The sequence below is a fragment of the Sphaerodactylus townsendi genome, linkage group LG12 (genome assembly GCF_021028975.2).
Source record: "Sphaerodactylus townsendi isolate TG3544 linkage group LG12, MPM_Stown_v2.3, whole genome shotgun sequence".
In the NCBI taxonomy this organism is placed as follows: Eukaryota; Metazoa; Chordata; class Lepidosauria; order Squamata; family Sphaerodactylidae; genus Sphaerodactylus; species Sphaerodactylus townsendi.
The window spans coordinates 4,268,505-4,282,094 of NC_059436.1; the positions used below are offsets into that span (position 1 = coordinate 4,268,505).

Here is a 13,590-nt window from a genome sequence, read left to right on the forward strand (position 1 = left end):
AAATAGCTCATAAATTAGCTTTCCCATAGATACTTAAAAGGTCGCTCGTATGATTTAAATGACTCTAGGAATGTACTTTATTCTTTTGATCTATATGATTGTTTTGGATGTGTTCTCCATAAACCCCCTTAAAACAGGGTAATGAAGGATATCTATGTATGTGTTGCCCCCATCTGCGGATGTCGAAATCCACACATTGGGGTCACGCTGACATCAAACAGATTTTCCTGCAAACTTGGGAGATCCTGACAGCTTTAAAAAAATACAGTGAGGGTTTAAATTCTCTCTCTGAAAAAAAAAGATTGTCCTTTCCAGCTTGGAGCAGCGGAGACCAAGAATTGTGCTCAGCCAGCAGCTGTGCTGGTAGTGAAGCCTGGAAGCTGCAGTGGGCCATGCAAGAAGTGGTGGGATTGAGATCCCCCTGCAAGTCTCCTGGGCCCACATTTGTAAATTTTCTAGTTATGAATGAAGAGTGTAGATTCTGAGATTCTTCACTGAATGCCGATGGATTGAGGAACATCTCTCTACATGGTGGTAAACATTCTTTTAGACTTCTCTTGGGTATTATTTGGGTCAGTGGATGAGAAATTCAGGAACCTTTACTAAGAACATTTAAAAAATCCAAATCAACCCCTCCTGAAGAACATTTTTCCCCTTAAAAAAGAGAAAGACTGCCTGTCATCTTTATATTCTGTTTCAATATGTGCTCCTTGACTAGCAACAGCAGGCAGTCCCTTGGGTTCAGTAACCATGGGAGACTTATTCAGTAGCCATTTTGTTTCTATTATGCTGCATGATTGTGTTTGTTAACCTCTTCAAGCAATATTTTGAAGAGAAATTAGTACATTAAATGAATACTTGGCCCAGTTCAAATATAACGCTGGCAATCCAGAAACCATGATTTCCAAACTGGAACCCAACCATGGGTACACAAGGCATTACTCATCACTCTGGCATTCCTTGCTTCCTCTGTTGGACTTAGGTAACAATTCTAGTCAGGTCTGCTTAGAAATAAATCCTATTTTAGTCAATGAAGCATAACCACAGGAAAGCATTCTTAGCATTGTAGTCAGAAGAAGAGTTGGATTTATATCCCCCCTTTCTCTCCTGTATGGAGACTCAAAGGGACTGACAATCTCCTTTCCTCCCCCCCCCCACCCACAACAAACACCCTGTGAGGTAGGTGGGGCTGAGAGAGCTCAGAAGAACTGTGACTAGCCCAAGGTCACCCAGCTTAACCATAGTTTAGCACCACATCTATACCATTAATAACAATAACAACATTACTTAGCCTCCTTTTAAACCAGAGTTCGCAATCCTACGTTGAAGTTGAGGGCAGCAATGGGATTTGATCCATCTTGACTGGCCTCCCTTTCCCTTCTTTCCCCTCCCCTTCACTTCTGTTTTGGCATGATTGTGTGGCATGGGGGTGGAGGGAATGTTTAGTTTTAAACCGTAGAACATTCTGAACAATCATTTTTTTTACAGGTGATATCCTAGTTAAACTGCAAAGTGATATCCTAGTTACAGTAGTTTTCATAAAGGAAGAAGTTGGAAAGGTAAGGGTGGTGTCATCTTAACTTAGAACGTAATATAGATGTTCAAGCAATTACCCTGCAGGAAAAGTCAAGATGGCTTTTTTCTCTTTTGTGAGAAGCTACACTGGTGTCATCATCCCATTTCTCTCATACAGCTTCAGGCTTCCACAATTGGACCTATAAAGAGCAGTTATTTCCTAAGGAACTTTGGCCCATGCATTTGAGAAATCAGATGAGAGGAGAGTTCAAATGCCACCTGTGTATGAGTCAAGCTTCACTGGAGGCAACAAGAGTAGATGCTCCAATTTATGTGACTGATGTTGCCATTTCAACAAAAAATAGTTGGCATGTGGGGTTCAAAGAAGATCAGAGACCCCGAAAAGGGCCCGTGGCAACTTGGTTCTCACTGTGCTTGGTCTTTAAAATCAGAACACAGGTTCCATGTTACATTATATTGAGGCTTAGTGGTTCATTCCACACTGATATGTGAATGTCAGTCTTGCCCACTTCATCCACTCTTGGACATGCACACCTCTGCTTAGGTCCCTCTTCACACACCCCCCCCCACACTGTAGTCTTCTTTTTCCTCTATGTCACTTCTTCTTCCAACTTGGATTTCCTAGGGTTCCTCCCGATGGTGACATACCACCTTTAGCTAAGAGAGGTAGTGGTAGTGGTAGCAATAGCTACCAGCTTATTACCTCCATTCTGCCTACCTTTCCATTGCCATTTCTGCCTGGAGACAGGAGGACATAATGGTTTTTACTTCTTGCCATCCAAAATACTTTTAAAAATACCTTGGCGAGTTTCCCATGCTCTATAAGGCTTCTAGAATTCTCAAAAAATTAGGTACTCCTACTTGTAAATGTTCAGTCACCATTTCCGGTTGCCCTTAGGTCTAGTCCAGGGGTAGGGAACCTGCGGCTCTCCAGATGTTCAGGAACTACAATTCCCATCAGCCTCTGTCAGTAGGGGCTGATGGGAATTGTAGTTCCTGAACATCTGGAGAGCCGCAGGTTCCCTACCCCTGGTCTAGTCCAAGCATACATACAAATTAGGTAGCTACCTAGGACATTACACTGACAAATGAGACACATACTCAGAAGCAGCTGAATAGGGAATTGGCTGTCTAAGAAACAAGTTCTGTACATACTACATTGTGGATATAAGGCAACATGCATTCTTGGAACAGAATTGAATGCACTTGCTCCACCCCTACTTAGGACAAAATGCCCAGGTTCCACTCTCCACCTATGCACATTCATCCCATTATGGACACAACACCTATGTGAGCATAAACAGGATGCATGTAAGCTCCATTTCAATGACTGAATTCCCAGTCATGAGGACAAAGGCTGTGTACGTTGTATGTGATGTAGTTTAAAGTAGATGTATCGTTTTATCTGTAATGGTTTATCCCAAATACATGTAGGTGTGATAAAGTTAGTACACTTAGTTGTGGGCACAGGAACCGTGTTCAGTGTTACTCCCTATCAATATTTGATGACTCCAAACACCAATATAGTGTGAGTACTATAAAGATTATCATGAAAAAACACTGTTAACTGTCCTTTTAAAAATCAACCATAGGAATACAGCATTAATCAAAGGGGGGGGGGTAACTTGAGAGTAAGGGCTACTGAACAACTGATTACACGTACCTAGTATTGGTCTGCAGGGTATTTATAAAAATAGAACAGCCAGGTAGCAACTGTAAAAAGAAAGATTTCATTTTTTTGCTGCTGTAATGCTTTCAGCAGTATTTTCTTTCTTCAAAATAAAACCAAAAGCGTGGGAGGAAAGGGAACTTCGTAGATTTTTTTTCAATAAAAAGTTGAGCAGCCTTACACTCCTTTAAAAATTCTAGCACTTCATTGGGAGACCTTGAACTTCATTTTCCCCCTTCTAAATCTTTCTGCTTTGTGGAAGCCAAGCTGAGGCGCAGCAAATGGGACAGGCCTTGGGGAGACAGACCTGAGTTATGATTCTTTGCTACAAGATAGGATTCTTTCCAGAGGTAGGTTTCTCTGACAGTATTAATTATTTAATAGGATATATATTCTCCATCCCCACAGTTATGAAACCTTCCTTTACCACTAGGAGATACTAAAGAGAGACCCGTGCAAGCACGCAACTCCCCGCAACTCGAATTTATGAGTACCACACAATGACTATGTGCCCTTTTTATGTGCAGAACCTGGTAGCTATGGAGACAATGAATGATAAATTCAAGCAAAAGTCTATTATTTCAGCACTGTCTTATGAGTGTCATTGTAGGTGCTTTTTCTTAATTCTCTAGCATTAACAGATAATAACTGCGTAGCTTCACATACAGATAATATCCAGTACGCAGCGAGATACATCTCTAGAGGCACTAATATTTTCTGGAAGAACAGTGATTATGCCATTAAATGCTAGGGGCCAAAACAGGCTGCTATCCACACACTCATTATCCCTAATACAGTGTACTCCTGTTTTCATTTCAGTTGTTTCAAGCTACTCTAGGAGGCATTCATGGTTGGAAAGCGGGGCAGACAGATGGAGAGATTTCTACAAGTAGCAATGAAATGGATGGCTGCAATTGGTGTGAGCTATAGACTGACTACCCTTCCCATTCACTGAATATGCAAATCAATATCCCAGCATCTTCCCCTCTTTTCTCCTGTTTTCATCATCATCTATTTTTATTTGCCTTCATTTTTGACTGTTCTTCCTCCCCTGACACTGACCATAGCTATGTTGCTTTGAACGCAGTCATTTTCTCTCGTTATGCCAGGTGATGTACCACACTAGCCAGGCTCAGCAGCTGACTTGTTGGGCCCAGTCCCAGATGGCTAGTGTCTGGAAAGTCTAGCCAAATGTGTTTTTCTTTACTGCACATATGACAAAACACACTCACACATATCCAGCTCTCATGCATGAGAGCTGCTTCGCAAAAGTCATCGTCTGGTTTGTACCATTTGTTTTTTTTTTCAGATTACATCTGGACATTTAAAGAAAACATAAACATCTAATTACGTACATTTACATGAAATGTCCTTGACTCTGCTCATTGTTTGGTGAAAACAACTGTCCTGCTTTTGTTTGCCAGTAGGCTGGTCTGCTCTTAATACTGCCTTCAAGATCCATGATAAGGTTTTAGTACTTGCTGTCAAAGGCCATAATGCTTTTGCCATCTTTTATTACTGCCACCAAAAAGTGCAAATGGTCTTTAGAATCAGCTTAAATTATACTTATGTTCTTCTAGGAAAACAGTCATTTGTAAACAGATGCTAAAACAATGCCTTGGCTATACTTATCTTCCTATTACTTTACAACCCTGTGGGAGTGATCTTCCAGTCATAAAAAGGATTAGGCAAAGGTAGTCCTGTATGCAAGCAGTGGGTCATTACTGACCCATGCAGCAGAGGCATAGCAAGGGGGAAAAGCACCCGGTGCACTAGTGTGTCCTCCGCCCCATCCCACCCTGGAACTCCCCCACCCCCCTGGAATGCCCCCGCCACACCTCTGCCACACCTCTGCCATGCCCCCCAGGGGTGGGTGCAAACCCCCATCCCCTTGGAGCTACGCCTCTGCCATGCAGTGACATCACATCATGACATTTACTAGACATTGTTTACAGCTTACTGGTTGTGGTGGGTTTTCCAGGCTGTTTACAGGTTAGTTTGCCATTAACTTCCCCAGTTGCCCACACTTTACCCCAGCAAGCTAGGTACTCATTTTACCAACCAAGGATGGAAGGCTGAGTCAACCCTGAGCCAGCTACCTGAAACCAACTTTTGTTGGACTTCAGTACTTCAGCTTACAACTCTGTGCCACAGGGCACCTCATAAAAGGATTGATGCTACAGTAAACATTACTTTCCATAGGGATGAAAAACATGTCCTTGCCTCCTTCCTCCTCCTGAAGAAGGACCTTCACTTGAGTCTGAGCAAGTTCCAACTACAGTGATTTTTCAAACATGACTTAGATACACACTATGAGTATTATCTAAGCCCCAGTAAACTCACATATGGTACTTCAATGAGTCTATCGAGCTTCAAAGGGAATTTACAGAGCAAGTTACCAGACTTCTTTGCAGAGCTGAATTAAACAAAACTGACATAAAATCTGATGGAGAAGATGTAAGGTTTCATGCAGTGGAATGCCCCAAGCAGATACAAATCACTATATATTTTAATATTCACTCATCCACTTCACTACTAAATCTTGTTGAAACGGAAGGAGTTCCAATTTAATTGTATGGTATAAGAACCCAAACTACTAAGGAATGCCAACTAAAGGAAATTCAACAGATTACAGTTGGAGTCCAATGGTCATTCTGTTGGAGTGATCATAGAAGCTAAGTGTGCTGGTATGTGAAATCAAAGGGAAGACTCTTGCAACACAGCAGAATAGATCCATCTCAGCATGTATCCATCCTTCTTTCATTTTAAATAAATCTATCTTATGAACAAATGCACACTAATCTGAAGCAAAAAAAAAACACCTTTAGTAGTGATTTCTAGTACCAACTGCAGAAGACTTCCTATCTTGGTAAACTTGGGTATAAGGTTCAGTAGTTCATATTATACTCAAGTACTAGAGTTGGAACAACACAGTAAAATCAAAAGGACCCTAACACCTTCCATCTTTTTTATCTTGGAGGGAAAGAACTCCTGTCTCCATTTTTCAAGTATAAAGGTACAATCTACATACATTGCCGGAATTGGCATTCCTCTTCCTCACCCCCCCCCCCCAAATGGTGGCCAATGAAGCCATGATCCCTCAGCTATTTGCCTGGCTTTCCTGAGTTTCCTAGATTTTTTTTTCAATGTGTACTATGCCAACATCAACCCAAACACCCACCTGATATGCAAAGGCTCTGTTTAAATGCAACTGTTGATGGCTCACTTTAAGTCTCACAATGACTTACCAGCTAAGCAGATGATGCTTACATCTAGTGATAGTTAATAGATGGTTAAATTTGGATTCATTCCCTAATTGTAGCAAAAATATTTCAGCCCTCACTCAAATCCACTGTATTTACTAAGACACTTTAACAAGGATTTGATATCCATCTTTATGTTCCATGGAGTTTGCCATGAATGTTCTTATTTCATAAATGTATTAAGCAACTAGGACAAAAAATGCAAGAAGAAAAGCTTATGATAATTCAGAAACATTCAGCTTGACAATTCATTTGAAATAGGTCAGAAAAGTCGTGGGATTCTGAATAGACCCCCAGGCCAAACCAGAATGGTTAGCATAGACTGTTTCATCCTCTGTAAAGGCTATCAGATAATACAGCCTTATTTGTCTCCCCCTTTACATAAAGGACAGGGTAAAAATAACAGCGGTGAAGGCAGCAATTTCACACCAACCTGAAATGGCTAGAAGGTAAAGACGGGCCCTGAATGCCTTCATTGCTGTTGTTTATTCCAACCTTCTCTCATCTTTGAAGCAGCCTCTTTCCAGCCTGAGCTATTGAAAAGAACCACCATCACTTTCCTGATTGCTGTAATTTAATTAAATAACCTTTCACACTGAGCAAACCCAAAAGCAAAAGGCTCATTAATCTTTCTAGTGATTAGAGACACCTCAAGAGCTTCAAACATTTACCTCTCCTTCCCAGCAGCAGAAATGGATTTAGGAGGATCATGGTTCATACCTCACATTCCCTGGAGCCAGAAATGGTATACGTGCAGGGTCCAGATCCATTAACCGATACATCCATGGTCTCAGAGTTTGTAGGCTTGTAGTCCACATAATACTCCTGTAAAGGGGAGTTCATTTGCCTTTCAGACTCTCGGGCCTTTTTCCGGCGTCTTTTCATAAGAGAGTGTTGCTGGAGCTGTTTCATGCTGGCTGGGTAGCGCTTCCAGGAGACGTAGATGACCAACAAAATCATAGCCACAGAAAGAAAGAGGGCAACACTTCCAGCAATAATCTTGTGAAAGGAAACATGCTCATACTCTGGTTCTGGTCCAGATGTTGGGAAATCTGGAGATGGGCTAGATGTAAAAGAGGTTGGTTGGTAGTCCTCCAGTTTGGGAAGAGTAGGTTTTGGAATAAAGATAGGCCTCTGTGGAGTTTTAGGGGGCTGATAGGGCTTTTCAGTGACCACAACTGGGATTTCAGCACAGATGTTGTAGGTTTCTACAGCATCACTCACCTTCTCTCCCTGGATATGCTTAGGGCCTGCACAAATCATGGTACTCTCTTTGTTTCCCTTGAAGTTTTTAAGCCAATTAAAAAGAGAACAAATAATTCGAGTACATTCCCACATATTTCCTGATAGAGTAATGGATGTTAAGGAAATCCAGGCATTGACAGTCTCCTGAGAGATGTTGGTGAGTTTGTTGGAATCCAGGTTGAGCTTCTGCAGATTGGGCAAGCACTGGAATGTCCCCGGTTCAATCCCTGCAATGTCATTCCCCGATAAATCCAAGTTGTGTAAGGAACTCCAAGTCCATGTCAAACCTTGGCTAATGGACCGGATCCTATTCCATTGCAAGTAAATAGAGCGAAGGTTGAAGAGACGTGGAAAGTGAGCAAAGTTGATCTTGGAAAACTGATTGTGCTCCAAGTGGAGCTCTGTTAGCTTCAAGAGGCCAGCAAAGGCATTACGGGATAAACTCCGTAGGCGGTTGTAGCCCAAATCCAGAAAATCGAGATTGCGGCAATCTTGGAAAACTCGAATCGGGACAGTTTTCAGTGAGTTGGACCGTAAGTGTAAAATCAAGAGCTTGCGAAGACCTTTAAACTGCTCCGACTGCAATGCCTGCAACTTGTTGTATGACAGGTCCAGATTGCGAAGGTTGGGCACTGGATGAAATGTTTTGTTGTGCAGATGAGTGATTTTGTTGGAGCTTAGAATTAATTCCTTCAGCCTACGGATGCCCTGAAAAGCTTCCTCATCTACAGAGCTGATGTAATTATGGTCAAGATAAAGCCATATGAGTTGGTGAAGGCCTGCAAACTGATTTGGCTTGAGCTTTTGGATGCTGTTGTACCGTAAGGATAAGCCTTGAGACCCACCAGAAATGTTCTGAGGGATGTCTCTGAACGCGTGAGATTCACAATACACAATTTTGCCATCACATCTGCAGTTCTTGGGGCAAGCTCGCTGAGCCCCCGTCAGCGTCACAAACAGCACCGTAGGTAGGAGCACAAACAGCGCACTCATGCCTCTCAACTGCTTAATTACATGGAAACCTATGATATTAAGAAGACAAACATGCGTTGTAAAGACATTCAAATAAATCAGAGGCACATTATCCCTCGATGGACTTGTACACAGTACACAGCAAACACAGGCAAGTGAAAGCCAACCTGTTTGTCTCTTCGCTGTTCTGTTTTCCCCCCGTTTGTTTTGTATGCAAATATTTATGCTTTTGTAATTTCTTCCGCAAGCCCACCCACCCACGGCCATTCCCAAACCACATGTATCACCATATTATAGCTATTCTATTATCTTGGTGAGATTTATGACCTTGGGGGAAAGAATTAAGGACCCCCACCTGCTTTTTACTTATTCCCATGTTTAACAGAATGCACATGGGTGGAATACCTTTATCATTAGGATACTAATGCTTTAGCAGTCAACATATTTATCCAGACACAGAGATGTAGCTTTGGAAGGAAAAGGAGCTTTATCTCCAGGGCTGTTAACAGTTCCCGGACAAGTTAAAGGTTTCTTAATAAACCAACTTGCCAACCTCTAACCTCACAACTCTGCAAGAAATTAGGTGAACAAGCCAAAATGAGTCCATCTTTAAAAAAATGTTTTTATAGCACATGATGGAGCAGAAGTTCAGAAATTGTTTGAAAATTATATAGTGATGAACGTTGCTAAGACAGAATGTAATGTGGGATGTCTGTGCGATGACAAACATTCCAGATGGTAAATATGCATACAAGTAAAATACACAGGTCCTCTAAGCCACCTCTTCTTTATTCTGTAGGAAGTCTCAGAGGATCCTCAATAGTTTCTCTGCTAGCATATGCAAATGCAAGAATGTACACATAGGCAACTGTTCACAGAAAAAATATTCATTTGTCTGGAGGAGAATGACATCCAAATAACAGCAAAAGTGCAGACCTTAAGGCTCAGATATGCATCAAGATCTCCCCCCTGACCCTTCCCCACGTCTGTCACTGTGAATATTTTGCATTTCACATGACAGGCAACTTATTGTACTTAATGCTCCAATGTGCATGCAGTCCACATTTTTCCCACATTCTCCGGATAACAGTGGGCAGAGGTTTCGAAAAGCTAGCCTACACATACATGTGTGTATGCCTACGAAAAGGAAAGGATGACTTTTTCAAACCTTGTAATAATCTTTGAGCCAGGGGCTCTTTCCAGAGTTATCATCTTTCTCGCAACTGGACTGCATTCTTTGAGCACAGATTTTTAAAGCTATTTTCTTCTCAATAAATAATAGTTTTCTGATGAAGATAGGGAGAAGGGGAAAGAAAGATGAGAGACAGACAGCTATTTTCTGTACTATTATTATTATTATTATGAAATTGATGTAATCTTGGTGTGTGTGGGGAGAGATTTGCAGGCTAAAGAGCTTTTCTGTTGCTGATCTTTCCACTTTACTGGTGAGGCTTTTAATTTAAATTCTGATCTTTCCCTATTGCCTGCACGCCAGGAGCAGCAGCCAAGCACAAACATGCTCCAGCTTACAGATGGAGAAAGAGAGAGGAAAAAATATATAAACCTGTCGCAATTTAGGGGGGTTGGAGGACTAGTAAATGACTGCTAGAAATCTAACTGATATTTGGCAGCAGTGCGGGGGGGTACCTTTCCAGACATCAACTCAGCCCTTCTGAAAGCTATTTCCCTCCACCTCCCTATATCTCCTTCTGTAAGTCTCAAAGGGTTAAGACTCTGGATGCCCCCCAAAAGCTGAGTGGATGTGAAAACTGGATGAATCCTATATTGGATGCAACATGCCTTTGGCTACTTCGGCGTGGACAGTCAAAAAAGTGATGGAGAAAAAAGGAGGCGGACAGAGCAGCAGGACTATTCTGGGAGGCATGTGCAAATTCGACAATTAACTCCGCACATGCATTTGGAGATTAATTGCCTACAGAAAAACCCTGCAGGGACAAAGGCGAAGTGGGTGGGATGGGGGGAAAGCAAAAAAAAATGGACATGATCTAAAAATATAACAGCAAATGAGTCACCTGGAAAAAGAATGCACAAAAGAATGCATTCCCTCCACTTGCTGGGAGACCAGCCCTATGAAATATATATGTGCATATGTGTATACACACACACACACACACACACACACACACACCATGAACAGCTCCAGCTGTTCTACAAAAAGGAGAAAAGTTCACTTACCCATCCTTTTATCCTCCGCAAAACAGTCGCCCCCCCTTTCCTTCCTCTTCCAGCTGTTTTTGCGTCCTGCTTGCTTCGGTTGGATTCCCCCCCCCTTTTCCCCCCAAGTCAGTCTCTTTCCTTTCAAACCATCCCAGTGTTCATGTCACACGAGCCCAGCCGCTACCTCCTTCGCTGCCATCCGACGTGAATGCAAGTAACCCACACAAAGTTCCCGAGAGGGGCAAGGAAGAATTTGGGGGGGGGGGGGATCTGGGGGGAAGGGGGAGGGAATGGGGATGGCAGAGGTAGGGAAGACAGGACTGGGGGTGGGGGTGCCGATGGACAGGAGGGGGAAGGCGGAAGGTTAACCTCGGAGGGCCATTCTGCCCATCACCAATGGACCATTAGCATCAATTGGCAAGCTGCACCGTGGAGTGACGGCCGGCCATGAAGGTAAAGGCAACTTCTGGAGGTAAGGGGGGAGAGAAAACCCCTTTTCTCCAGCTCCGAGCATCCCTTGTTATTCGGCTTGCTCCTGCCATCCCCAGACACCGCGATCCATCCTGCAGCCTTTCTGAGATGTGATGCCAGCAGGTCTCTTTTGCTGTAGAAGAACCTTTTTCTTTTCAAAAGCCGGACAGGTGAGTTTTCTCCATTGAGCCGGTCTGGTTTGAAAGTGTTTTGCAGCCGAGAGAGGCTGGCTTCCCTCTCATTCAGAAGGCTGCTTTTTTTCCCCAGACAGCGACGATGCTCAGGCGCTTGTTGGTGCTAATGTTCCAGTTTGCGATACACTGAGTGCCCTCCACTGGAGAAAACAGATCACATATTAAAGGCACGAACAAGTGAGGCTGTCATTTGCGATGCAAGCTTCCTTCTTTCACTAAGGAAATTAAAGATACAGGATTGCTTTTTTTTCTCCCCTCTTTCTGCACCAGCCTTCCTCCTCCCCACATTTCCCTGGTCATAGCTCCATGTTGGTGCCTCGGATGTTGTTTGTGTGGACTGAAAACCAGCTTCAGACAACTCTCTGCCCCTACCCATTTTGCAAGGCATGCATAGACAAACCCTGCATTCTAACTTCTGACCTGACCTGAATATTTTTACCCCTTTGTGAAAGCTGCAGACTGTTTCATTATCAGGTGCAAGGGTGGAGGCCTTGACTTTGCAGACTGGAAAGCAGACTTGAGGTTAAAGGGGCAATTCATTTAAAAACAATGTTAAATTGGGTTGAAAACCCAACTGGTTTTGAAAACAGCAGGGTTTAGGGAAAAGCTGGGGCTGGAAAAAATACACTTCAATATAGAGTACACATGAGAGAATATGAATTAGTTCTTGGGGTCCCCCTGAAGACTGTGTAGCACCCTTTGAGACATGGTGGGTAGGGGTGGGTTTACCTATCCTGCTTCTTGTTCACCCTTCAGACTTGGTCTGCAACCAACTTCCAGAAGGCTCTGGTAGCTTCAACGACAGATCTCTTTCAGTAGACTACTAAAAGGATGCTTTTTCTGAGAGTAAGCATCAGAGTAGACCTGCTTAGTTTTGCGTTCTCTCATAAGTTTCAACTGGAAGAGACAGCTAGTGCACAGGGATAGACTACAACCAACAATAAACCTAAGACTCAATTGAGGCCCTCCTGTACAGGCCCTGAGGGAAAACCAAAACTAGTTCTTGAGGGTCATATTATACATCACAAGCTGGAAACATGTGTGACAAATGCCCATATTTGGGAAGTTGTTTCAAGTTTCAAGTGTTTCAAGACGGAACGGAAATGGTTAATCCCTGCCCAGTCCTGATTGGTTGAGGGGATCTGCCTGCAGGTTGAAAGAGAGGCAGTAAGGGTGCTGAAGGGGTTTTTGTTTGTTTGGTGTTCTTTGGGTAGAGTCCCAGGAAGGGAGACTCTGAGAAAGAGGTCTGAGCCTAAAAAAACTGAAAGGGCTAAAAAGAAATAAAATTAGTGTGACCCTAGAGACATGTCATTGGGGTTTGTTTACTCTCCCAAAAGGGGAGGTCTCCCAGATATGGCTACAGGGAAGTGCCTGAGGCAGACTGGTCAATTTTGAAGTGGAAGACAGCTTCCTGAGGGGACAGCTGCGACCCTTCTTGGTATAAGCCAGTGGACAGGGGGATTCTAGGCAGGGACCCAACCAACTCACTTTTGGGCTTTGGACTATTATGAGAGCCTAAATACTAGAATGACCATACATACTTCTGTTTTTTGTTATATGTTTATTTGTTCCTCACCCCTACCAAGGGAAGTTTAGCTTTAACGTTCATTTAATAAAATCTTTTGTTGTTGTGCTATAAAGCGATACAGACTTTGGTACTGATTATTCTGGAGGTACTCAGAGGAAAAGGTGGGAATAATTTCTGAGGAGATAGTACCTCTATTTTGGGACTTGTGAGAAAAAGGGGAATCCTTTTCTTTCTTCCCCCCCAACCCCCCAACTTGTGGGGTGTTCACCTCAACATGTAATTATTGACACTTGTCAACATGGATGCTTCTATCAGATGCACCAGCTACATTTTTTTTACTCTTTTAAGTTTCAAATGGGGAAAATCAATGGAACTGGGCTTTGCAACATGTGATTTCCACTCCCTGAACAAGCTGTGAAAATCTAAATTAGGTTTGTCAACCTCCAACTGGGATTTGGGTTTCTCCCAGAATTACAATTGATCTTCAGAATACATACAGCAGTTTTTCTGGAGAAAATGGCTGCTTGGGACAAT

The 13,590-nt window shown here is 42.8% G+C and overlaps 1 protein-coding gene across 5 annotated transcripts in view; it reads right to left on the reverse strand.

The window, feature by feature from the left end:
* Positions 1 to 11,790, reverse strand: part of LRRTM4 (leucine rich repeat transmembrane neuronal 4) — a 424,076-nt gene extending 412,286 nt beyond the window's left edge. For 2 of the 5 annotated variants that reach the window (XR_007245874.1, XM_048512282.1), the window contains exons 1-2: positions 10,882 to 11,787; positions 7,140 to 8,735 (exon numbers count right to left, since the gene is read on the reverse strand). Coding sequence is in view for 4 of the 5 variants with exons in the window: in XM_048512282.1 (XP_048368239.1) it covers positions 7,183 to 8,735; positions 10,882 to 10,885 (1,557 nt within the window). In the remaining variant the exon portion in view is untranslated. Of the gene's footprint in view, positions 1 to 7,139; positions 8,736 to 10,881 lie in introns of all 5 variants that reach the window. The other 3 variants (XM_048512280.1, XM_048512279.1, XM_048512281.1) reach the window with 3 other exon arrangements.
* Positions 11,791 to 13,590: the final 1,800 nt, after the last annotated feature.